The sequence below is a fragment of the Carex rostrata genome, chromosome 9, assembly GCF_964058835.1.
Source record: "Carex rostrata chromosome 9, lpCarRost1.2, whole genome shotgun sequence".
NCBI classification, from domain to species: Eukaryota; Viridiplantae; Streptophyta; class Magnoliopsida; order Poales; family Cyperaceae; genus Carex; species Carex rostrata.
The window spans coordinates 10754611-10778839 of record NC_135926.1 but is presented as its reverse complement, the minus strand read 5'-3'; the positions used below and the strand labels follow the sequence as shown (position 1 = coordinate 10778839).

Genomic DNA, 24229 nt, shown 5'->3' with positions numbered 1-24229 from the left:
AGGCATTTGAACCCTCCTCTAGGAAAATAGTCTCATGCATAACTGTTTTCCTCTGTATGAATAAGTTAGGGGTACTGTCTCTTTTTACCTTTTTTGGAGTAAGCTACAATGCTTAGTGTAGCACCAATCCTTTTGTGCGTGATTCCGAATGTTATAATTTTTCTGATTCAAATGGTCATATCAAGTTGCTCAAGTTTTATATCTTTTAGGTTATTCTTACTATCTTTTTGGATAGCTAGAAAACCGTTGCTGTTCAATGGTCTAGAGTATTTAAAAGCAACGGTTTATCCTCTATTCCAAAGATATAGGAAAAATCGAACAAATATATGACTTGATTTCTTGCAAGACTTCAATATGTAGAAAACCATTGAGCTTGGATCGGCATTTTAGATCGAGATTTTGAGTCATAGCACAAGAGGCACCGATTGGTGCTTTGCAAAGTACTGCAGCGCACCTTTCTTTGAGAAAATTCAGATATGTGGAGACATCCGAGTTCTCGAATTTCTATACCAGTGTATTCATAAGTTTTAAAGAGTTGTCTATATATGTAATACAACAATATTGGATGATGGTTTTGTTTCAGAGTTTGAGATGCTTCCGTGCTTGAGTACCGAAGTCCCAAAAAATTGCATGGATAAGTGGGGAACTCTTTATGATAAGTACTCGAAGGAAATGAGCGAGGCTTGTGGAATTGAGGAGAAGGACATGAAAAGTACGAGGTGCCAAGAAATCATTGACTGTTATAAGAAGGCAAGTTTACCCTAGAACTTATGATACCAAGATAAGATTTTTATTTCTTGCACTTATAACCGTATTTCTAAGCCTAATCCTAAGCCATACCTATTCAATAGTTATGGCTCAATTTGTCATTGGAGTATAAACTTATCATGGGTCTTAACATAATATAATTTTAAAAATTCAATCACTCTGGTCGTGCAGTTTCTCTATGGAACCAGGGAGTTCAAAGAAAGAACAAGAACCAAAGATCAAATTGAAAATGAGGCACTAGCAATTTATCAAATTGTTTACGAAAAGGCTAAAGCTGCTGGTAAAGTTGAGAAATGCTGGTTTGCATGGAAGGTCGCTGGATTGGTGCTGTGCAAGTATTATGTTTCTTCCCAAAAAGATTATAATGATATGTTTCATGGTAGTTTTAAGGTGCTGCATGAGATTTGTGGGGTGAAGATCTGACATGGAAGGACAATTGGTTGCAACAGTTCACCTAAGTGAGAACATGCTACTATGATTTGTGACTGTATATACGGCTAACATACGGCTAACAAGTAGGATCTGTATATCTTGCTGACGTAGGATCTGTGGGTTTGAGAATTAAGAGCTGTCTCGGCCCGTTAGTGTTTTAATATAATAATTATGTATATAAGTTTGTGTATTGAGGTGAAGTGACAATTTTACACGTTCGGCCAGTTGTATTTATTTTAAACTTTATTGTAGGATTTGTTGTTATTAATGGACCTAAATCGGTTGTAATTATGGTATGTTCCTTGATCTGAAACGATCCTCAACTCTATCAAGACAAGAAACTCTCAATTGAAATGAAGAAACGAACTAATTTGATTAAATTGGGTAATTTTGGATAAATGGGTAAATTAATAGTAAAAATGACGATAAAGCCAGATAAAAGAGAAATACTCAAATTGACATAATTTTTTCCATAATCCAAATGGATACAATTGTTGCCTTTATAAAGGCGAAGCTGTTACAATATAAATTGGTTACAAAGTCTTCTAATCCTATCTTTATTACAATTCTGCCATTTATCCACTTAATTGGCTGAACTGACTTAACTCCAACTAGTCTGCATCTTCATCTCCAGTTCCTCCAGTTCTGTTCCAGCGGGGCCCAGTATCAGCAATGCAGAATTTAAATGAACACTGACCGTTTGTGTGCTCGAGCTACCCCCGAACTTCTCCTCTTTCGTTAATGCGGACCAGTGTTTTAAAATGCGGTTTTGTTCATGCATGCGGAAGGTCACTGCATACCGCATATGCGGTATGCGGACGCATATGCGGATTTATATATGCGGATTTTAAAATAAAAAATCATGTATATATATATATTCATATTCATATATTTGAATATATTTTCACATAATAACATAACTAACAATAATTTTTTGATTTTTTTAATATAAATTTTAATTAAAATACAATCAAATTATCAAAACCGCATGGAAAACTGCATGGCCGCATATTTCAGTCCGCATGGCCGCATATTCAAACCGCATGACCGTATATTTGGACCGCATGGCCGCATTTTTAATTCGCATGACCACATATTCGGACCGCATATGCGGCCGCATGGAAAAACTGCATGGAAAAACCGCATAGGAATTCTGAGCACAGCTGCCGACCGCATACGCATATGCGGCCGCATTTTAAAACACTGATGCGGACTATGTCTAAATTGACCCATTTGGCTAACCCGGGTCATGACATGATCCCTACTTTTCATTGAAATTTTTTAGTTCAAGCAATAAAAAATGAAAATGGGAAATAAGTTGACATCCTGCCTTGTAAATTGCAATTCGTCAAACGCATGGCAGGCAATGTACTTTTGTAAGCAAACCATTTGGTATTCTGGTACTCTGGTCCCATTTTCAAGCACTTCAATCTTACATTATTTTTCAATAATTTTCAAATTTATCAGATGAAATTAACCAATCTCCCAAAGAAAACTATATTCTAACATCTACGGCTCTCCATCAGATAATTTAAATACCTTCCAATTCTCCTGCTATTTGAATTGGATGGGCTAAGAGATCTGCATTCCTCCGAGAGATTGTGTCTGGTTGAGATCTAAAGTTTTGAAAATCTAAGTTAATTATTTTAGTTTAGGCTGGTCTAAATTATTTATATTTAATTGAGATTTAAAGTGATATTGTGACGTAAGTTATTTAAGAAATAGCATGGACTAAAGAAAAGAGAGAAAAAAAATGGAGATTAACTATTAAACCATCATCAGAGATGGTTTAACTTTAGAGACTTAATTTTGAAGTTAAACTTAGTTAGACCGTCGTAATTAATCTGTGATTTAGACCTCAACCAAAACATTAAACACCTCTAAAAATGATTATCCCCTTCCAAACCGAGCCAACGGTGAAATAATTTCACTTTTCGTAAGATAAAACTCGGTGCGTTTTGATCACAAAAATGTTCTTCGCATTACAAGTCTCGTACCGGTTTATGTTAAGAAAGTTATAATATTTTTTTTACTGAGGGATGACGGGTCAGGTGCTAATAATGTGGACTCTGGACCCTATGGCAAAATCTGAGCCCACTAGGTCAGGCTTGATAACACCTAATTGTTCAGGTCGGCTGAGCAAAATGCCGCATTTTTTATTAATAGAAAATAAATAAATAAAATATCATGATGATTTTTGGGTTTTATCGATGTATAGGTAGATCGGGACGAATTTTTACGTCCAACTTATCCCGTCCGACTTTCTTTAATTTACTCAACCAGATTAATTGCTAATTTCACTTAGCAGAAAAAAAAAATCTTGGACGGGATAGATTATCTCGTCCGGTACTGTAGCATTTTTAAAAAAAAAAAATCATTATCTAAGATGAAACAAAAAAAAAATACAGTACCGGACGGAATAATCTATCTCGTCCAAGAATTTTTTTTTTATGCTAAGTGAAATTAGTGGAGCACTAATCTGGACGGGATGATTTATCCCATCCAAAACATTGTAATTGGACGAGATAAACCATCCCGATCTACCTATATATCGATAAAACCCAAAAGTCATCTCCTTTTTCGATATTTTTTTATTAATAAAAAATTCGGGAGCAAAATGAGTTTATCACATAGTTTCCAACCAACTTTTAATGTGTTTTCAAAGGAAAAGAGTGTGTCTGATGTCTATCAGAATCAAATTTGAATTTGATAGGTTCTGTTTTCGTTCGATTAGTTTCAAGATTCTGCGTACTTGATTTGCACAAATATTATAGTAGATATATATACAAATATTAAAGCAAAATACACAGATCTTATAGCGGATCAAACGAAAACAAAGCCCATCAAACTCAAATTTGAGTCCAATGTACATCATACACACTCTTTTCTAGTTTATTTTAAGGAAAGGGGCACATGTTAAATTTTCTAGAGGCTTTTCAACTTTCTGATTTCTTAAGGGCAGATCTAAGGCTTAGCCACCCCTATGATTTGAAAATTTTAATTATACGTGTAAGAATTTAATTGAATTTTTTTTTAAGATATTTTATTTAATATGACCACCCTCAATAAATGACAAATGTTTAATTGTAATATAGTGATCAAAGTTATATTTTGTGGTTGAGATATTTTGAGTTCAAATCTCACTCATCACAATTATACATTTTAATTTTTAATCACATTTATCGAAATATTGTAATTTCGCCCCGTTTCTTAATTACTGCCAATTAAAGTTTGCAAAAAATATATTTTAAGGCTCACAACAAATACAGATTCTTGTTTGTGGAGCTTGATCTAGCATGCATACCAGACAATCTACAGTATGTGATGAAAAATTGAAAACACATTGCTATCACATCCTGTCCAAAGTCTTTCTCATGATACTTTTTTTTAGTAAAATGATTCCTCCTTTCGAAACTTTTTCATGTAAAAAATACTCTTTATCACTTAGCTAAATACTAATTAAGTCTATATGGCACTATGCATATTATGATTTGGTATGTAATATGGATCAATATTTTTGTTTTCAAAATTATAACGGTCGATCCAAACTGCTCAAAACATATTCATATGAGGATCGTGTTGAATGGTTCAGATCGATAGATAAAATTTTAAAAATAAAAATATTAATCTGTATTACAGATCAACCCGTAATATGTATAGTAGCATAGACTCACTCGTATTAGTTCCATTTAAAGTTAGATTAACCTTCGTTGTATGAATGAATAATATAAAGGGCTCAAAAAGATCCTTTCCATTTCTTACTTTCGGTTTTGCTTTTGTATATCGCATATTCGCTTGGTCATATCTAGATTTCACAATTTATTTTTCTTTCATTCCAATTTTTTTTTCTTACTAGATGTAGAAGGAAAAAAAATGACATAGCGGAGCTGCCTCCGTTCCGAAATGACACGGCACGCATGTTAATTGTGTGTTGTGACTCGTATGTTCACTGTCCTGACTATCTTTTAAAAATTTAACACGACACAATACACAAAAAATATAGTCACAGAATGATACGGTACGTGATCATGCGAGTCACGTATAATTAAAACAGTTAGATCTTTCATCAAATGGTAAATTTTGAATAAATTAATCTAAATTATGAAAAAAATAGTTAAACATGACAGATTACGTTTGAACACGTTACGTTTGCTCGTAATACATTTAGGTATAACGTGATTCACGTGACGTGACTAAGCCACCCCTATGATTTGAAAATTTTAATTATACGTGTAAGAATTTAATTGATTTTTTTTTAAAAAATATTTTATATAATATAGCCACCCTCAATAAATGACAAATGTTTAATTGTAATATAGTGGTCAAAGTTTTATTTTGTGGTTGAGATATCTTGGGTTCAAATCTCACTCATCACAATTATACATTTTAATTTTTAATCACATTTATCAAAATATTGTAATTTTGCCCCGTTTCTTAATTACTGCCAATTAAAGTTTGCAAAAAATATATTTTAAGGCTCACAACAAATACAGATTCTTGTTTGTGGAGCTTGATCTAGCATGCATACCAGACAACCTACAGTATGTGATGAAAAATTAAAAACACATTGCTATCACATCCTGTCCAAAGTCTTTCTCATAATACTTTTTTTTAGTAAAATGATTCCTCCTTTCGAAACTTTCCCATGTAAAAAGTACTCTTTATCACTTAACTAAATACTAATTCTTCTTTATTTAATTAAGTCTATATGGCACTATGCATATTACGATTTGGTATGTAATATGGATCAATATTTTCGTTTTCAAAATTATAACGATCGATCCAAACCGTTCAAAACATATTCATATGAGGATCATGTTGAACGGTTCAGATCGATAGTTAAAATTTTAAAAATAGAAATATTAATCTATATTACAGATCAACCCGTAATATGTATAGTAGCATAGACTCACTCGTATTAGTTCCATTTAAAGTTAGATTAACCTTCGCTGTATGAATGAATATTATAAAGGGCTCAAAAAGATCTTTTCCATTTCTTACTTTCGGTTTTGCTTTTGTATATCGCATATTCGCTTGGTCATATCTAGATTTCACAATTTATTTTTCTTTCATTCCAATTTTTTTTCTCACTAGATGTAGAAAGAAAAAAAATGACACAGCGGAGCTGCCTCCGTTCCGAAATGACACGGCACGCGTGTTAATTATGTGTTGTGACTCGTATGTTCACTGTCCTGACTATCTTTTAAAAATTTAATACGGCACAATACACAAAAAAATATAGTCACAGAATGACACGGTACGTGATCATGCGAGTCACGTATAATTAAAACAGTTAGATCTTTCATCAAATAGTATATTTTGAATAAATTAATCTAAATTCTGAAAAAAAAATAGTTAAACATGACAGATTACGTTTGAACACGTTACGTTTGGTCATAATACATTTAGGTATTACGTGATTCACGTGACGTGACTAAGCCACCCCTATGATTTGAAAATTTTAATTATACGTGTAAGAATTTAATTGAATTTTTTTTTAAAATATTTTATATAATATAGTCACCCTCAATAAATGACAAATGTTTAATTGTAATATAGTGGTCAAAGTTTTATCTTGTGGTTGAGATATCTTGAGTTCAAATCTCACTCATCACAATTATACATTTTAATTTTTAGTCACATTTATCAAAATATTGTAATTCCGCACCGTTTCTTAATTACTGCCAATTAAAGTTTACAAAAAATATATTTTAAGGCTCACAGCAGATACAGATTCTTGTTTGTGGGGCTTGATCTAGCATGCATACCAGACAACCCGACATTTTTTAAAATACCCAAAAAGAAAAACAAATTATTAATAATAACCAGATTTTTGGAAAAATTTTAAAAATGCCCAAACTGCCTCAAAATTCGGGGGTCCGGAATTTTTATTCCAAACCGCCTATTTTCCGGGCAGTCCGAGAATTTTTTTTTTTTTTTTTGCAAATCAAATTTGCATATCTGGTTAACATAGAAAAACACCTTAAAAAATCATAAAAATTGACCGACATGCAGTCTTGACATTGTAGAACAGGACTGTGAAGTTTTATACAAAATCTCCGAACAGATCGTGAGATATCAGCTCTCAAAAATTACCCGAATTGCTGAATATTTCATTCTGAGCCCAACTTTGCACATCTGCTTCACATAGAAAAATACCTTCAAAAATTGTGAAAATTAACCGACATGCAGTATTGACATCGTAGAATAGGACTGTGAAGTTTCATACAAAATCTCCGAACAGATCATGAGATATCGGCTCTCAAAAATTGCCCGAACTGCTGAATATTTCATTCTGAGCCCAACTTTGCACATCTTCTTAACATAGAAAAACACCTTCAAAAATCGTGAAAATTGACCGATATGCAGTCTTGACATCGTAGAACAGGACTGTGAAGTTTCATACAAAATTTCCAAATAGATCATGAGATATCGGCTCTCAAAAATTGCCCGAATTGCTGAATATTTCATTATGATCCCAAATTTGCACTTTTGGTTAACATAGCAAAACACCTGTTCGGAGATTTTGTATGAAACTTCACAGTTCTGTTCTACGATGTCAATACTGCATGTCGGTCAATTTTCACAATTTTTGAAGGTGTTTTTCTATGTTAAGCAGATGTGCAAAGTTGGGCTTAAAATGAAATATTCAACAGTTCGAGTAATTTTTGAGAGCTGATATCTCACGATCTATTCAGAGATTTTGTATGAAACTTCACAGTCCTGTTCTACGATGTCAAGACTGTATGTCGGTCAATTTTCACAAATTTTGAAGGTGTTTTTCTATGTTAAGCAGATGTGCAAATTTGGGCTCAGAATGAAATATTCAGCAGTTCGGGCAATTTTTGAGAGCCGGTATCTCACGATCTATTCGGAGATTTTGTATGAAACTTTACAGTCCTGTTCTACGATGTCAATACTGCATGTCGGTCAATTTTCATAATTTTTGAAGGTGTTTTTCTATGTTAAGCAGATGTGCAAAGTTGGGCTCAGAATGAAATATTCAGCAGTTCGGGTAATTTTTGAGAGATGATATCTCACGATTTGTTCGGAGATTTTGTATGAAACTTCACAGTCCTGTTCTACGATGTCAAGACTGCATGTCGATCAATTTTCACGATTTTTGAAGTTGTTTTGCTATGTTAACCAGATATGCAAATTTGATTTGCAAAAAAAAAAAAAAAAAATTCTCGGACCGCCCGGAAAATAGGCGGTTTGGAATAAAAATTCCGGACCGCCGAATTTTGAGGCGGTTTGGGCATTTTTAAAATTTTTCCAAAAATCTGGTTATTATTAATAATTTGTTTTTCTTTTTGGGTATTTTTAAAAATGTCGGCCAGACAACCTACAGTATGTGATGAAAAATTGAAAACACATTGCTATCACATCCTGTCCAAAGTCTTTCTCATGATACTTTTTTTTAGTAAAATGATTCCTCTCGAAATTTTCCCATGTAAAAAGTAGTCTTTATCACTTAACTAAAGACTAATTCTTCTTTCTTTAATTAAGTCTATACGGCACTATGCATATTACGATTTGGTCTTTAATATGAATCAATATTTTCTTTTTCAAAATTATAACGGTCGATCTAAACCATTCAAAATGATTTTCATATAAATATGCACTTGCAGCCTGAATTTATTTTTCTTTAAGATAGATAGAAAATCCCCATTTTTGGTGGTCCAAAATTTCTAGATCAAGTGACTTTCTAGCTATCTTAGAAAATATAAAATTCAGTCCATAAGTACATATTCATATGAGGATCATGTTGAACGGTTCAGATCGATAGTTAAAATTTTAAAAATAGAAACATTAATCTGTATTACAGATCAACCAGTGATATGCATAGTAGCATGGACTCACTCATATTAATTTCATTTAAAGTTAGACTAACCTTTCGCTGTATGAATGAACATCATAAAGGGCTCAAAAAGATTCTTTCCATTTCTTACTTTCGGTTTTGCTTTTGTATATCGCATATTCGCTTGGCCATATCTAGATTCCGCAATTTCTTTTTCTTTCATTCCAATTTTTTATTTCTCACTAGATGTAGAGGGGAAAAAAAATGACACAACGGAGCTGCCTCCGTTTTGAAATGACACGGCACACGTGTTAATTATGTGTTGTGATTCATGTGTTCTCTGTCCTGACTATCTTTTAAAAATTTAACACGATACAATACACAAAAGATATAGTCACAGAATGACACGGTATGTGATCATGCGAGTCACGTATAATTAAAACAGTTAGATCTTTCATTAAATAGTAAATTTTGAATAAATTAATCTAAATTCTAAAAAAAAATAGTTAAACATAACAGATTATGTTTGAACACGTTACATTTGGTCGTAATACATTTAGGTATAACGTAATTCACGTAACGTGACTATTTACGTACCGTGATTACTTTTGATATTTTAATTACAACATAATACAACACATGAAAAATTGACTTAATCTCATTACAATACAATCAAATTCACAGAATCAAAATAATAGAATATTAATCACGACACGATAATGGCAAAATACCTTTTTTTTTTCACTCCAACCAAATGACTAATAAAAGATAAATATTCGAATCTTTGTTGTAGGTCGACAGTCCGAAAACATTCTTTGTTTGAGACTGGCAATTTATTTCAGTCCGGAAACATTAAAGTTTGAATTATCAATAAAATAATTGTCGCAGTTAGGATGGGCACATACAATCATGGCAACTAATAAAGTGATAATTGCACTTAAACTTGAGAATCTTTTCCTTCCCTATTAAGCTATTAATTACGGAAATAAATCTTTTTCTTTTCTTTTCTGTTATGCTATTAGTCTCGGCACGACATTTTTTTTCAACTCTAACTATGAAGTAAGAAGTCAGAATTAAAATTTTTGAAAAATTGTTAAGAAAAATTTAAGATAAGTTGGCCCTTAAGGAAAAATCTAATGCGCACGATTCGTGAAACATTATTTATTTGAGACTGACAATTTATTTCAGTCCGAAAATATTCTTTATTTGAAACATAAGAGTTTGAATTATCAATAAAATAACTGTTACAGTTAGGATGGGCACATACAATCTGACAACTAACCTACTTTTAAGCCGAATTTTTTATTAATAGAAATAAAATAAATAAAATATTTAAAAAGAACACTACTGTTGAGTTTTTTCGAAAACTAAGTAGACCGGGCCCTGTAAACCCGTCCCATCGGACGGGTCCAATTGACCCGTCCCGGTTAATCGGATTAGCCGTTAACTAACATCACGGAAAAAAAAAAAAAAAAAAAAAAATTCCCGGACGGGTTTAAACATCCCGTCCCGAGTCTGTTAAAAAAAAAAAAATTCCGGACGGGTTTAAGCATCCCGTCCCGAGTCTGTTAAAAAAAAAAAAAAAAAAAAAAAAAATCTGGACGGGTTAAGTAAACCCGTCCAGAATTTGAAATATTATATTATTATATTATATTATATTATATTATATTATTATATTATATTATTATATTATATTATATTATATTATTATATTATATTATATTATATTATATTATATTATATTATATTCTATTCTATTATATTATATTATATTATTATATTATATTATATTATGATTTTATATATATTATATTTTTTTGTTTTTTATATTATATTATTATATTATTATATTATGATTTTAAACATTTGAATTAATTTAGTATAAAGTCAATCGGTCAAGATTAAAAGATTAATAAATTAATTTTAGTGCATTTATTTTTTGAACGTTTTCTTACCGCTTGACTTTATACTAAATTAATTTGAACGTTTAAAATTTTCACATGTAGATGCATCACTCGCAAGATGGGCAGGTTCTAACGGTTTGGATTCGTCATTTGAAAACGATTTAATAAGTTTTGGAGTAAAGCTCACCAAACACTTTGGTGAACTTAAGCACAACTAAACTAGTTCTATTCATAATATAATATATATATATATAAGTATATTAATATAATAATATAATATAAAAAACAAAAAAATATAATATATATAAAATCATAATATAATATAATATAATAATATAATATAATATAATATAATATAATATAATAATATAATATAATATAATATAATATAATATAATATAATATAATAATATAATATAAATATAATATTTCAAATTCTGGACGGGTTTACTTAACCCGTTCAGATTTTTTTTTTTTTTTTTTTAACAGACTCGGGACGGGATACTTAAACCCGTCCGGAATTTTTTTTTTTTTTTTTTTTTTTTACAGACTCGGGACGGGATGCTTAAACCCGTCCGGAAATTTTTTTTTTTTTTTTTTTTTCCATGATGTTAGTTAACGGCTAATCCGATTAACCGGGACGGGTCAATTGGACCCGTCCAGTGGGACGGGTCAATTGGACCCGTCCGGTGGGACGGGTTTACAGGACCCGGTCTACTTAGTTTTCGAAAAAACTCAACAGTAGTGTTCTTTTTAAATATTTTATTTATTTTATTTCTATTAATAAAAAATTCGGTACTTTTAAGTCTTTACCGCCTTTCGTCCCATCAACTTATAAATTGATAATTGTACTAAAACTTGAGAATCTTTTCCTTCGCTGTTAAGCTATTAATTCTGGAAATAAATCATTTCCTTTGATTCCCTGCACTCCTGCAGTATGTATTTTTCCTTATCAGTACCATTCATTCCCATCGTCATAGCCTTTTATCGGAGTTTTAGCCGTTGGTCCGTCTCTCTTTACTCTTTGAAGTTGTATTTTGAGTTCCAGTTGTAGTCTCTCCCCCTCTCTACTCCAACCTTAAACCCTAAACCCTAAACCTTAATTTCACCGATGGTGCCTCCACCACCTCCCTTTTCCGGGACTTTTCCTATTTCGCCGACATCGAGACACCGCCATGTGTCACTTCCTGAACTAGTCGAGAATATGATCGCTAGAATCTGTGCAGAGAAATCAGCGACTCCGCCTGACCACCTCGCTCGGCAAGTGCTTGACCGATTAGGCGAATCCGAGTCCTTGAAAATTTTAGGTGTGATTGCTTTGAATCCTACAGTGCGCAATTTTTCAGCGTTTATAATGCACAAGGCAAAGAACTCCCCGATTGCAATGGCGCACAACGCGGAGGGATTATCTACCAGGCAGAGTGACTGTTTGTCGGGACCACTTGACAGAGGTGACTTTTTTTTATTAGATAAAAGGGAGACTCGTAGCTCGGTAATATTTTTTTCCTTGTCGGACAGTAAAGCTCTGTTCACATGGATGATGTAGTACTGGGATCTTGGCCTTTGCAGATGTTTATACCACTAGCGACTAATTTAATAATTGTTTTCATTTTTTAATTTGTTGATTTTCTACGAAAGTTAATTAATAATTCTTTTGCCAATAAGAAATTATATTTTGCATGTCTCAGAATATATTAACCTAATAAATTTGAACCTTCATTTAGGTCTGGTTTTCCTATTGAATTAAGTATCTGTTCAATACCGCATTGCTGTCTGTTAAGGAGATATAACACAATGAGACATGTAATTTTTTTTTTTATGAGACAATCAGACATGTATTCTTATATCTAGTAAAATGGGAATGATACTGACTTGTGGAACCCACCTGTCCTTCCAAAGAAATCGGGCCATCAGTTTAACATTATTTACTTTCTTCTGATCTGATCTCTGAACAGATGATTTAGACACAAGTTCAGCTGGATGGGAAAAGGTGGAGCGGGAGTCCATCCTGTCCGATCAAGAGATGATTACTCCGGGCAGAATTGTAAATTCACCTCCGACAGTAGTGTCAAAACAATTGTCGCATTTCGGAGCCAACAGCATGGGAAATGACAACATGGTTCGTAGAAGACTCGATATGGAGATGGATCAAGCCAGGCTACAGAATTATGATAACCATTGTCATAGCTCAATACCTCAAAGAGTGAGGCATTCATGTCAGAGAGTAATAAGCCCTCAGATGAAGTTTTTGGGGGATTTCGAATTCAGGAAGAGATTTCTGATCTTGAGTTACCTCGGGAGGTTGATATGTTTTCCTTTTTTCTTTTTTATTACCTCCGTAAGAGAGGTATTGCAATTGTGGTATCTGTTTTGCTATGGTTTTTGAGTTTAAGTTCGTTTATTTTTTTCAATTTTTTTAATTGTGTTTGTGGTTCTGTACTGATACTTGTATTAAGGTCCAGTGTCCATCTTGTCAGTCCAGTACCAGAAGCTATGAGGTCCAATACTGGCAGTGATGTTTTCACACACTGATCCAGGCAAGGTTCTGTGCCTTCAAATTCAACAGTTGGTTGAGATATGAGCTCAAGTTGCTGGCCTGGCCTGTTTCAATTACTGAATTATTCCATAAGAGGAGACCCTTTTTGTTTTCTATGTTGATTAATTAGTCTGAATCTTTTGTTGATATTTATTTCTCAATGGTGATGAATTTAGGGTTAAATTAGAGGAGACGGTTTCAATGGAATTATTAAGTAATCTTACTTACATGACGATGGAAGCATTTGAGTTTCAAATATGGAAAGAATTTGGGATGAAGAATATTAAGCCATCTGACAGAAGAAAGGTTATGGTCTTTTCCCTTTGCGCTCACACTGGCTTTAACCGCTACCTGTATGGCACCTATAGACCAGATATAAATTTTACACTACATGTTACATGAAAACTTATCTATCTTTTCCTTTTGCATTGCTTGCTGCTTGATGTGGAGTTGATTTTTATTAATATTACATCAAGGAACTGATTTGTTGTCGTTATATACAGATTTTGGACTGGGACATGGACAAAACACATGTCTATCACTGCTATGTCGATCTTCAAGGAAAAGCTACATTCAAGGTTCTTTGTACTACTTTTAAAAAAACTTATATTATTATTAAGGAAAACGTAACAAGGAATTCTAGAATTAGATGCTGATATATATATTTCTCTTTAATTGCTGTGCCCATCACTAGTGTTTCAACTTTTACATAATTGTTGGTTTTCTGTTATACAGGGTCCTTTTCTTGAGTCAACCAAGACTCACCTACAACGTGTTCTTGGTGATGAAAATGTTCTTCAAGTGAACTTTGAAGAAGTCAGCCAGGAGAAAAAAACTCACGATGACTTTGATAATTACTACTGCGATGTGTACCACAGAGTCGCAGAGCAGGGAATTGAACTCGGAATGCGACAGTATCAGTTTTTGAGTATGTTATCATCTGCACTTGTGCACTGATTACTGGTCCATGTACTGACTTGAGATGATTTTATTTTCATATTGGCTGGGTTTTATTAGTCTATATTTTGTCTCTATCGTGATTTCTGGATTTTAGTTTGCACGGTTTTTGGATAAATATTATGTATGCATGGACTGGTGTCCCATAGTTACTGGTACCTGATTGATACCAAATGGAAATTTTGATCACTGATCCAGGATAACCTTAGAAAAAGAAGGAAAGGGAAGGGCCTTCAAGTCTTACATCCACCGGTATCATCTGAAATACTTTTGTCATACCGGTGTACTTTTATTCAGATCTGTAGTAATATTTGGTCTTTTCTTTACTCTATGCACGCTTTATTTGTGCAGTGTACAAAGATGGTGGGAAGGAGGAGAAGAAGAAAAGCGGTACCAAGTCCTCTGTGAAGTGCTACTTTGTGTGTACTTCTTCGAGCTGGGACAGGGACCAGAATAATGATTTTCACTATGGCAAGACCGTTAACGAAATACGGCATAGTTTTATGCATATACATAATGTCCCCAGCTTAGCAAAATACATCTCTAGGTAGTGGTTTTTTATTTTTTGAGAGAAAAATTAGGGTCTGAGCCCTCGAGTTCCATTGATAAACAACACCAGAAGTGTCCAATTACTTAGTTTTTGGAAATGTGAAAAAGAAAGAAAAGAAAGATATTACATGAAGATAAGGTCTCTAGGTAGTAGTTAATTCTAATTTTTTTGGCACTCTTATATAAATTGTCCATACTCGGGAGTTATTTGTATTTGACATCTTAGTTTTCTCTAAGAATGAATTATGAAAGGACTTCTTACAAATCATAAACATGCAGGCTTTCTTTAGTTCTTTCCAAAACACTCAAGCTCGACATTGATTTGTCTGATCCTGAGTTGAAGGTTGAAACTATTCCAGACATTCCCTGTAAGGTAAAGCCGGTGATTTTTTTTTTTTTTTTATTTTGCATAATTTTACAAGTCCCTGTCTAAACATCAAATGTTATGGAAATGGTATTTGATGTTTGTATGGTTAAATGTCAAATTTCCTCTGTAGGTGTAGGTATATGCATGATATTGTTTGTTTCACTAGGCATTATAATATTCCGTGGCCTTAACTTTTAAGAGATGCAAATGAACTTGCTCCTTTTCAAGAATTTGTTACTTATAAAAGGTTCGGATGATGCAAAAGATTCTTTGCTACCAGCCCTATAAAAGGAAAACCAGGAAATATATTATTAGTTGGTACAACTTTTACTTGATTTAGGTGCACTTTTTGTAGGATGGAAGCACTGAATTGGAAGGCATCCATACAGATGGAACCGGTTTTATTTCTGAAGACCTTGCTCTGCAGTGCCCCATTTATGTGTCTAAAGGGAACATTCAGGTTCATTATATTTTTCTATTTGCATTGCATAATATGAAATTGAATGAGTCTATTTAGGAGCTTTCGGTGGTTAGACAAATTGACCCTTGAAATTGTAATGGTAGACAGTACCATGATGACATGTACCTCAATTTTTATGTTTATCATAGTTATACCATGAAAGTGCTTCAAGTATCCTTTACCATCTCATTTCAATTTTTTTTTTCTAATTTCTTCAGGCTGGGAGAGATGGCCTGAGTCCTGCTAGTGCAAAAAGACAAAAGATTTATGATAATGATGGACCAGTATGCAATAATTCATTACTTTATTTATAAAAGTTAAGCGCTCTCTGGATTTTCTGTAGAAGTGAAATTTCTCTTGTTTCCTAAACTAGCCTCTTCTGATGCAAGTTCGGCTATTCTACAATGGATTGTGCGCGAAGGGAACACTTCTTGTCAACAGGCTGGTAAGTTCAGTTTTTCACCATTGTATTGAATGACATTTCAGGATTCTGGCTGCTGGAACTTTAGTGGTTGGGCTTTTTTTATGTTTGTAAGTACTTAAGGTATTATGGATTTACCAGTCAGTATTAAACAATTTTATTTTTATTTCTGGGATTAGTTCTTTGTATTTGTGTAGTGTGTCCTTCTTGAATATGTTATGTATTTTTTAGAGTGATTTTTGTGATAATAATTATTAGTGCTTAAATGAGACATTTTACTTCCATCATCTGTTTTTGAAAATAAACCACATGAGACCTAGAGAAGAAAAATTCCACATGTGAAAAGTTCCTTTAGAGAACATTTTGTTTTGTTGACATGTTAATGGTATAATATACACGTCACAGAACCACTTGATTAGTGTGAACCATATAACACCTTTTACTTAATTTTGGGTATTGCATTGCCATTATAAAGATATTACTGTTATCTATTAAAGTGGAGGATAACCTTGACTATATCTTTTGTTTACATGTTCATTTATCTTCTGTGTCATATAGCTGCCAAAGAAAACCATTCAAGTTCGCCCTTCCATGATCAAAGTGAAGCCAGATCCTTCAATGTGTGGTATTGTTCAACCATTCAACTCTTTGGAAGTCGTCAACACCAGGTACTGAATAAGAACAAATGGACTAAGCAATTATATTGTCTTAATTTTACAGTTTACCATCTTTTGACTTGTTATACTATTTCAGCACCCGTCCAAAGAAAGTACACCTGTCAAGATACTTGATTTCACTTCTTCACTATGGAGGGGTTCCAGCAGAGTTCTTCTTGGGTCTCCTATCAACTGCACTTGCAGAAGCCGAGTACAGCCGTTATGACAGAGGTTCTGCTTTAAAAGGTAAATCTTATTCCTTTTAGTCAATTAAGTAATTGATCCCCCTTCACCCAAATGTAACGAATCACACAATTGATCTAAATTTAACTCTATTTACTGTTGATCAGATCTGTAAAATCCAGCTTGAACTGTCTTTGATAAAACATAAATTGACATGAACACCCCATTAACTGAATATTCTAGCAGAAAAAGATCAGCGCAAAAAGGAAAAATAGACACACACACACTGTTTTACTTGGTGAAACTGTTTTGTAACCATTTGTTAAGCAAATGGCAGTTGCATTGAACAATGAGGGCTTGGACAATGACCATCTGATGATCAGGATGATCACGAAGGGAATTCCACTTGACGAGCCTTTTCTACAATACCGTCTAGGCTTCATGATGGGGGAAGAAAGAAAACGTTTCCAGGAAGGAAAAATCCCAATCAGCGACTCTTACTATCTCATGGGGACCACAGACCCCACCGGAAAACTCCGCGCCAACCAAGTTTGCATAATCCTGTATGTAACTTCTGTTCCTGATTTTGCAAAAATATGCACACTAGTATTTTTATTTGCCAAAAATGACCCTAATTTGTGTGCTTTTGGAAGGCATGTCGATAATTCAAGTTCAGAATAGTCAGCATTCAGAAAAAAAGAAGTTGACTTATTTGCCCTTAACCACACAACCACAAACCCTTAGTACAATGCTCAATATAGAACACTATTGAAGATTTAGCAACATTTGAAATATGTAGGGACAAGGGGCAGTTATCTGGCAATGTATTAGTGTACAAGCACCCGGGGATGCATCCTGGTGACATACACCTACTTCAAGCTACCTTTGTAGAAGGTCTGGAAAGAGTTGTGGGAGACTCAAAATTTGCCATTTTCTTTCCAGCTGTGGGACCCAGATCACTGGCTGATGAAATGGCTAACAGTGATTTTGATGGGGATATGTACTGGGTATCTCGACATCCAGAGGTAAGTTTGGCTTCTTTAATGATACAACAACACCACTTACCAAGTCTTTAGTCCCAAACAAGTTGGGTAGGCTAGAAATGTAACTCAATTGGAGTCACATCGTGAGGGTTTTCATTTCCATAAAAGGCTGTATTTTATGTCGGCTCACCATGCCTATCACAACCCTCCTTTTTCCTAGCTTGGGATAGGTTGTGTAGAAACTACACCGGCGTAGTTTTTTTGGCTTCTTTAATGATGGGAACTCAAAATGCTTTGTCAGGCTAGAAATGAATTATGAAACAAATATTAATAGTTTGGAAGCCCAGGAAATCCATGGAAATAGAGATGCTACAGAAATACATAACTGTTGTAGTTTTCTGATGGATCATTTTGTTCAGTTTTTTTTTAAAAACAATAAGGTTGTTTAGGCCCGTTTCATTACATGAAACATTAAGTTACAATGTTCTAAATGATCACTGATCAGGCTATTTTCCTGATATAGTAATGTCTCGTTCTTCTAAATGCCTATTAACCCACATACGTCCTAGCATTGTTTTGGCATCAAGCCTCATATTACATTAAAGCACAAAACAGCATACAAGCTATTTCTGCTGCAATACCACAAAGTACTACGATTTTTAGTATAGTTAGCTATATAGGTAAGTTCTTTTGCTTCGGGCATTATAGGGACCAACATCATCCCCCCTTAGCACCAGTACTCCATCATCAGGCCCCAAAACCCTCAGTGGGATGCATTGCTTTACTGCCTCCTCCAGGGTGCCCTCCTCTGTACCTGTCCAATTGTAAAGTAAAGAAATAATTAGTATCACTAGGTTTCTTCCAGTGGAACAAGTTTTATTAGTAAAACACAATTCATTCCTTGATTCCCATATAACCCAAGTCAATGCACTAAACACCATAAGAAAGGATGTTTTGTATTGTCCTTGTAAAGTAAAGGCAAAAGTGAGTATGTCTTCTATGTTATTCCATTCACTAATTCTAACCTAACCAAAACCAGACCTACCTAATTAGAGGGCATTGGATAAACAAATGATCAATTGTTTCAATTTCACCCCAAAACTGACATCCTCTGTGAATTAGATTAGATTTGGTTAAAATTGTGTTTTTATGCACTAGCCACATAAAAACTTTGATTTCAGGAGGAAGTTTCAGCTTCCGCCACAGTACGGCTTGTTCACAATGAATTCCCCTAAAATTGAGAAAATTGTAACAGGATTTAACAGTAAAATGTTCATTGGCTTCCCATCTCCAAGACAAGTGATCATTGGTGTGAGTGGGATATAAAAAGTGTGTATAAGAGTTAGTATTTCCGTCCAATCCCTCATGTCTATTTCATGGAGTATTCTTTTAAAGGTTAATGCATCTCCTTGTGTAGTAAGCACTTCATGTAAAGAAATGTCAGGGGTAGAATTAATATGAAACAGATAAGGATAGGCTGTTGCTAAAGAGCATTGCCCATACCAAGGGTCTTTCCAAAAAGACACTGAACTCTAGCTGCCAGGAGAGTAGAACTACAGTCAACAATGGGAATAATTTGTAACATTGCTTTCCAGAAAGGGAAAGTAGGAAAATTGTTGAACTGAGTATGACTAATAGGATTATTTTCCTTCCAAAGGCATAAGTGGGGTTTTTGAATTTTCACCACCACTTAGGTAACAAAACTATGTTCATTACATCTAGATATAATATGTGCCCATACCCCCAAATTTTCTTGCTATGCAAATGGATTTCCAATTCACTAGTGAAATTTTCCTTTTTATTATTACCGTAACCCTGCCGTAGAAATTGTCTCTTACATATATCTAATGTCAATCTACCTCCAATAGAGATTAGTCTACCTTTCCAACTTTGCAATTTATTTTCTATTTTAGCTAGGAGGAATCTCCGGTCTTTTTTGGTCGGTTCGTTATTTTGGAGGGGTACCCCTAAATATTTCAAAGGAAATTCAGTTGTATTACATCTAAAAATGTCAGCCAAAGCTAGTGCAAAATCTTTGTCTACATTGATGGAAAACATGTTTAATTTTTATGCCCGACAAGGCCTCAAACGTGACCATAGTCCACCGTGCTCTTTCCACATTAGTTTGCTTAGCATGTAGAAACATGATGGTATCATCTGACAGTTTGTCACTGCCTCATTAAGCATGGTGAGCCTAGCCCTTTAAGATGTTGCTTATTCCTACCCTTAATAAATAATCTACTTATAAGTATCAGCAACCCAGGATGTACAGAAAAGGTGATAGAGGATCCCCTATCTGACCTCTATTTTACAGAAGAAATATTGTGTGAGGTGTCTATTAACATTCACACATGACTGTGAACTATTTAACCATTGTTGAATCCATGTAATCCATCAACTGCCAAAATTTCTACCTATCATAACCTCTAGATGATAATCCCAATGAATCTTATCATATGCCTTTTCAAAATCGATTTTAATAACTATCCCTAGCTGGGTAGTCATCTTGGCATAATGAAATAAGTTCTTAGTTCAATACAACATTGTCAAGAAGATATCTACCTTGTAAGAAGGTAGATAGATTGTCATCTATGAGTTTATGCATTAATATGCTCCAATCTATGTGTTAACATCTTAGATATTATTTTGAAAATGCAATTAACTAAACTGATAGGTCTGTATTGCTTAAGGTGGGTTGCATTTTTGTCTTTAGGTATCAGGTAAATGACAAACTTATTGATGTATTTAAGGTCTAATCACATGAGTAATAAATCTGATTTAATAAGGTTCCAAAACACTTGATAGAATTTGAAAGACAACTTATTTATGTATTTAAGGTCTAATGCATTGTTATGAAAATTCTGACACACGAGTAATAAATATGATTTAGTAAGGTTCCAGAACACTTGATAGAAATTGAAAGACAGACAATCAGAGCCAGGTGCTCCCCGAGGGTCAAAAATTGGTTTGTGGTAGTTCATCCTCTGAAAAGGATTGTTTGAGATGGAATTGATCATCATCAGTAAGTAACTGAGAAGTGTGTCAAAAATTGGTTTGTGGTAGTTCATCTTTTTTTTTTTTTTTAATTATTTTGTTCAGTTGTTAAAGCATTTCAAACCTAATCCACCATGGGTGGCACCGGAAGAAGATTCATCAAAGAATGGTGCAGAGAACATAAGTCCTGCTAACATGAATGACCATGAACTTGAAAGATTGCTGTTTCGCAGTTTTCTGAACAGTAGATTTAAACCAAGGTAAGTTTCATACACAGTCCTCTCTTCATTGCTAATTTGACGTGAAAGTGATTTCATTTCTTTGTTCAATCTGAGCAACTTAGTTATAAAAAGAGTCATATGTGATTCTCTTGTTAGAGTTGGTTCCTTTTTAAAGATAAAGATGAATTGTTGAATTTCCATTTTTTCCTTTCTTTTTTTTTGGAGACGTGACACAACTAACCCTCAGTGATCATTCAATTGTACTGTTACCTTAAAAAAATAATCACATTCAATTGTACAATTGTGCCTCTATGGCCCTAATTTTTCATTTGGAGATTGACCATAAAAAGGAACAAATAAGAAACTAGTAAAAAATTTAGTCAAATGGTACGGTGTATCAATATTCGGCCCAACCCATGAAAGCATGTATACTAAATGTTTATTCTTGATTTCTCATCTTATAGTAACGCTGTTGGCTTGGCTGCTGATTGTTGGTTGGTGTACATGGACCGCTTATTAACAGCTGGTGTAGAGAGAGAAGAAGTCTGGCCAAAAATAGAGAAACTGATTAATATATCCTATGATGCCCTTGATGCTTCAAAAACTGGAAAGAAGGTTTGTTTCTTTCTGTGGGTAATTTTAGGTAATGCTGCCTTGAGCATTATTTTGCTAATATGCAAATTCATCTGGCATTGTCAGTTCTTGGTTGGTAAATAACATGGACTCTGGTTTGAACAGGATCCACCCAAGCCTATTTAAGAATTCAATGAAATTCAGAAATAGAGTTGGAGCATAACGATCCAAATGGTCCAGACCTACTTGACCTGAACCCAAATAACCCAAAAGGACCTAGACCTGATTTGACTTCACCAGTACAACTTGGCACCTGACTTCTAGTACCAACCTGTAGTTTATAAATACTAAAAGTGCTAGAGCTTGCATGTGAAAGATTTTGTGGCAGCTATTGGCAACTGATATTGATTTGGGTTTGATTTTTCAATGCACAGGTTGAGGTTGGGAAAGATCTGAAGGTGGTCAATTATCCCCATTTCATGGAAAAGGAGTTTGCGAAAGATGAGTATAACTCTTCATCTATACTTGGTTTGATATATGACAAGGTGCAGTCTTTCAAAGCAGAAAAGCTTCAATCGACCAGTAAGCATTCGCTCTAGTTTCCAAATTTCACAAAAGATAAGTAAATAAAGGAGATTGGAGCTTTTCTTGTTGGTTATTATATGCTTGATTCTGTTCTACAAGACTGAGGTATTTGATAACATTTTAAAAAATTCTACAAAGGGATTAAAATAATACTTCTCATCTTTCCTGGGTTGCAAGTGGTATGTCAAGAGAAAATAAACATATGACTTAACATAGCATGATTAATGTCTTTTTGTACCATTTTTTGCCTTTTCTTTCTCTTAAAGATAACATTTTGGAGAATAGTCTTGTGTATTACTGTTTCCCTCTTCATGCGTGAGGAAAAATAAGTTTCGGGGTATTTGCCCTTTTCTTTTTAGAGTAAACTACAGTGCTTAGCAAAGCACCAATCCTCTTGTGCTTCGACTCCAAATTTATATTTTTGTGATTCAAATGGCCAATCTGAGCTGCTCAAGTTTTATATCTTTTAGATTATTTTTATTGTCTTTTTGGATATCATAAAAATCATTGCTGTTGGACGGTCTAGAGTATGTAAAAGCAACTGTTTATCCACTATCCAAAAGATATAGAAAAAATCTAAACAAATTATAATTTGATTTCTTTCAAGATTGTGAGTCACAGACTCACAGCACAAGAGGATTGGTGCTTTGAAAAAGTGCCATGCGACCTTTATTTAAGGAAATTGATTTGTGGAGATAGATGAGTTTTCCAATTTTTATACAAGGTGTATTCATTAGTTTTTAAAAGTTTTCTATATAGTTAATAGGACAATATTAATGATGGTTTTGTTTTTAATATAATTTAATGTTTTCAGAGTTTGAGGTGCTTCCGTGCCTGAGCGGCGAAGTCCCAAAATATTGCATGGATAAGTGGAGAGGTCTTTATCAAGAGTACTTGATGGAAATGACAGAGGCTTTGCAAATTCCGGAGAAGGGCATGAAAAATAATAAATGTCAAGAAATCATTGATTGTTATAAGAAGGCAAGTGTACCCTTAGGGACCCAACTTATGATACTACTGAAATAAGATTAGTACAATGGCATACACCAGAGAAAATATAGCAGCACGAAAATTATTAATTTTGTGCACCTTCAACCATATTTATATGGCTAATTGTAAGCTGATCTATGCAAAAGTTATGGCTAAATTTGGCAATATGGAGTAGCACCAAAAAAAAAAACTATCATGGTCTAACATACTATAATTTTATATTCAACGACTTTGTTCATGTGTAGATTCTCTATGGAGCTGGGGAGTACAAAGAAAGAACAAGACACAAAGATGAAATTAAAAATGAGGCACTAGCAATCTATCAAATTGTTTATGAAAAGGCTAAAACTGATGGAGTTCAGAAATGCGGGTTTGCATGGAAGGTCGCTGGTTCGGTGCTTATCAAGTATTATACTTCTTCCCAACCTGATTATATGTGCTGCATGAGTTTAAATGTTCTGCATGAGATTTGTGGGGTGAAGTTCTGACATGGAGTTGCCAATTGGTTACAACAGTTCAGCTAAGTGAGAACATACTACTATGATTTGTGATTGTATGTATGGCTAATAAGTAACACGTCTTACTGATATAAGATTGGTGGGTTTGAGAACTAAGAGCTGTTTCGGTCCGTTAGTGTTTAAATATAATAATTATGTATATAAGTTTGTGTATTGAGGTAAAGAAGTGACAATTTTACACGTTCCGTCAGTTGCTTAGTTGTATTTATTTTAAACTGTATTGTAGGATTTGTTGTTATTATTGGACCTAAATGGATTGTACTTATGGTATGTTCCTTGATCCCAACAAGTATAAAAAAAGGAAAATAAGAATGCTTAAGATTCGCTGTTT

The 24229-nt window shown here is 33.8% G+C and overlaps 1 protein-coding gene across 2 annotated transcripts in view; it reads left to right on the top strand.

Annotated features, from left to right (window-relative positions):
* Window positions 1–24229, top strand: part of LOC144559135 (putative RNA-dependent RNA polymerase 3) — a 33620-nt gene extending 9391 nt beyond the window's left edge. Inside the window, exons 1-19 of one of the 2 annotated variants that reach the window (XM_078308093.1) lie at window positions 11788–12356; window positions 12861–13206; window positions 13618–13747; window positions 13945–14019; window positions 14177–14369; window positions 14750–14945; window positions 15227–15320; window positions 15670–15774; window positions 15993–16058; window positions 16148–16219; window positions 16754–16863; window positions 16949–17097; window positions 17372–17597; window positions 17834–18059; window positions 21117–21271; window positions 21697–21847; window positions 22240–22387; window positions 23205–23371; window positions 23626–24229. In XM_078308093.1, the coding sequence (XP_078164219.1) occupies window positions 12017–12356; window positions 12861–13206; window positions 13618–13747; window positions 13945–14019; window positions 14177–14369; window positions 14750–14945; window positions 15227–15320; window positions 15670–15774; window positions 15993–16058; window positions 16148–16219; window positions 16754–16863; window positions 16949–17097; window positions 17372–17597; window positions 17834–18059; window positions 21117–21271; window positions 21697–21847; window positions 22240–22387; window positions 23205–23371; window positions 23626–23868 (3192 nt within the window). In that variant the 5' untranslated portion in view covers window positions 11788–12016 and the 3' untranslated portion in view covers window positions 23869–24229. Of the gene's footprint in view, window positions 1–11787; window positions 12357–12860; window positions 13207–13617; window positions 13748–13944; window positions 14020–14176; window positions 14370–14749; window positions 14946–15226; window positions 15321–15669; window positions 15775–15992; window positions 16059–16147; window positions 16220–16753; window positions 16864–16948; window positions 17098–17371; window positions 17598–17833; window positions 18060–21116; window positions 21272–21696; window positions 21848–22239; window positions 22388–23204; window positions 23372–23625 lie in introns of those variants that run through there. The other variant, XM_078308092.1, reaches the window with a different exon arrangement.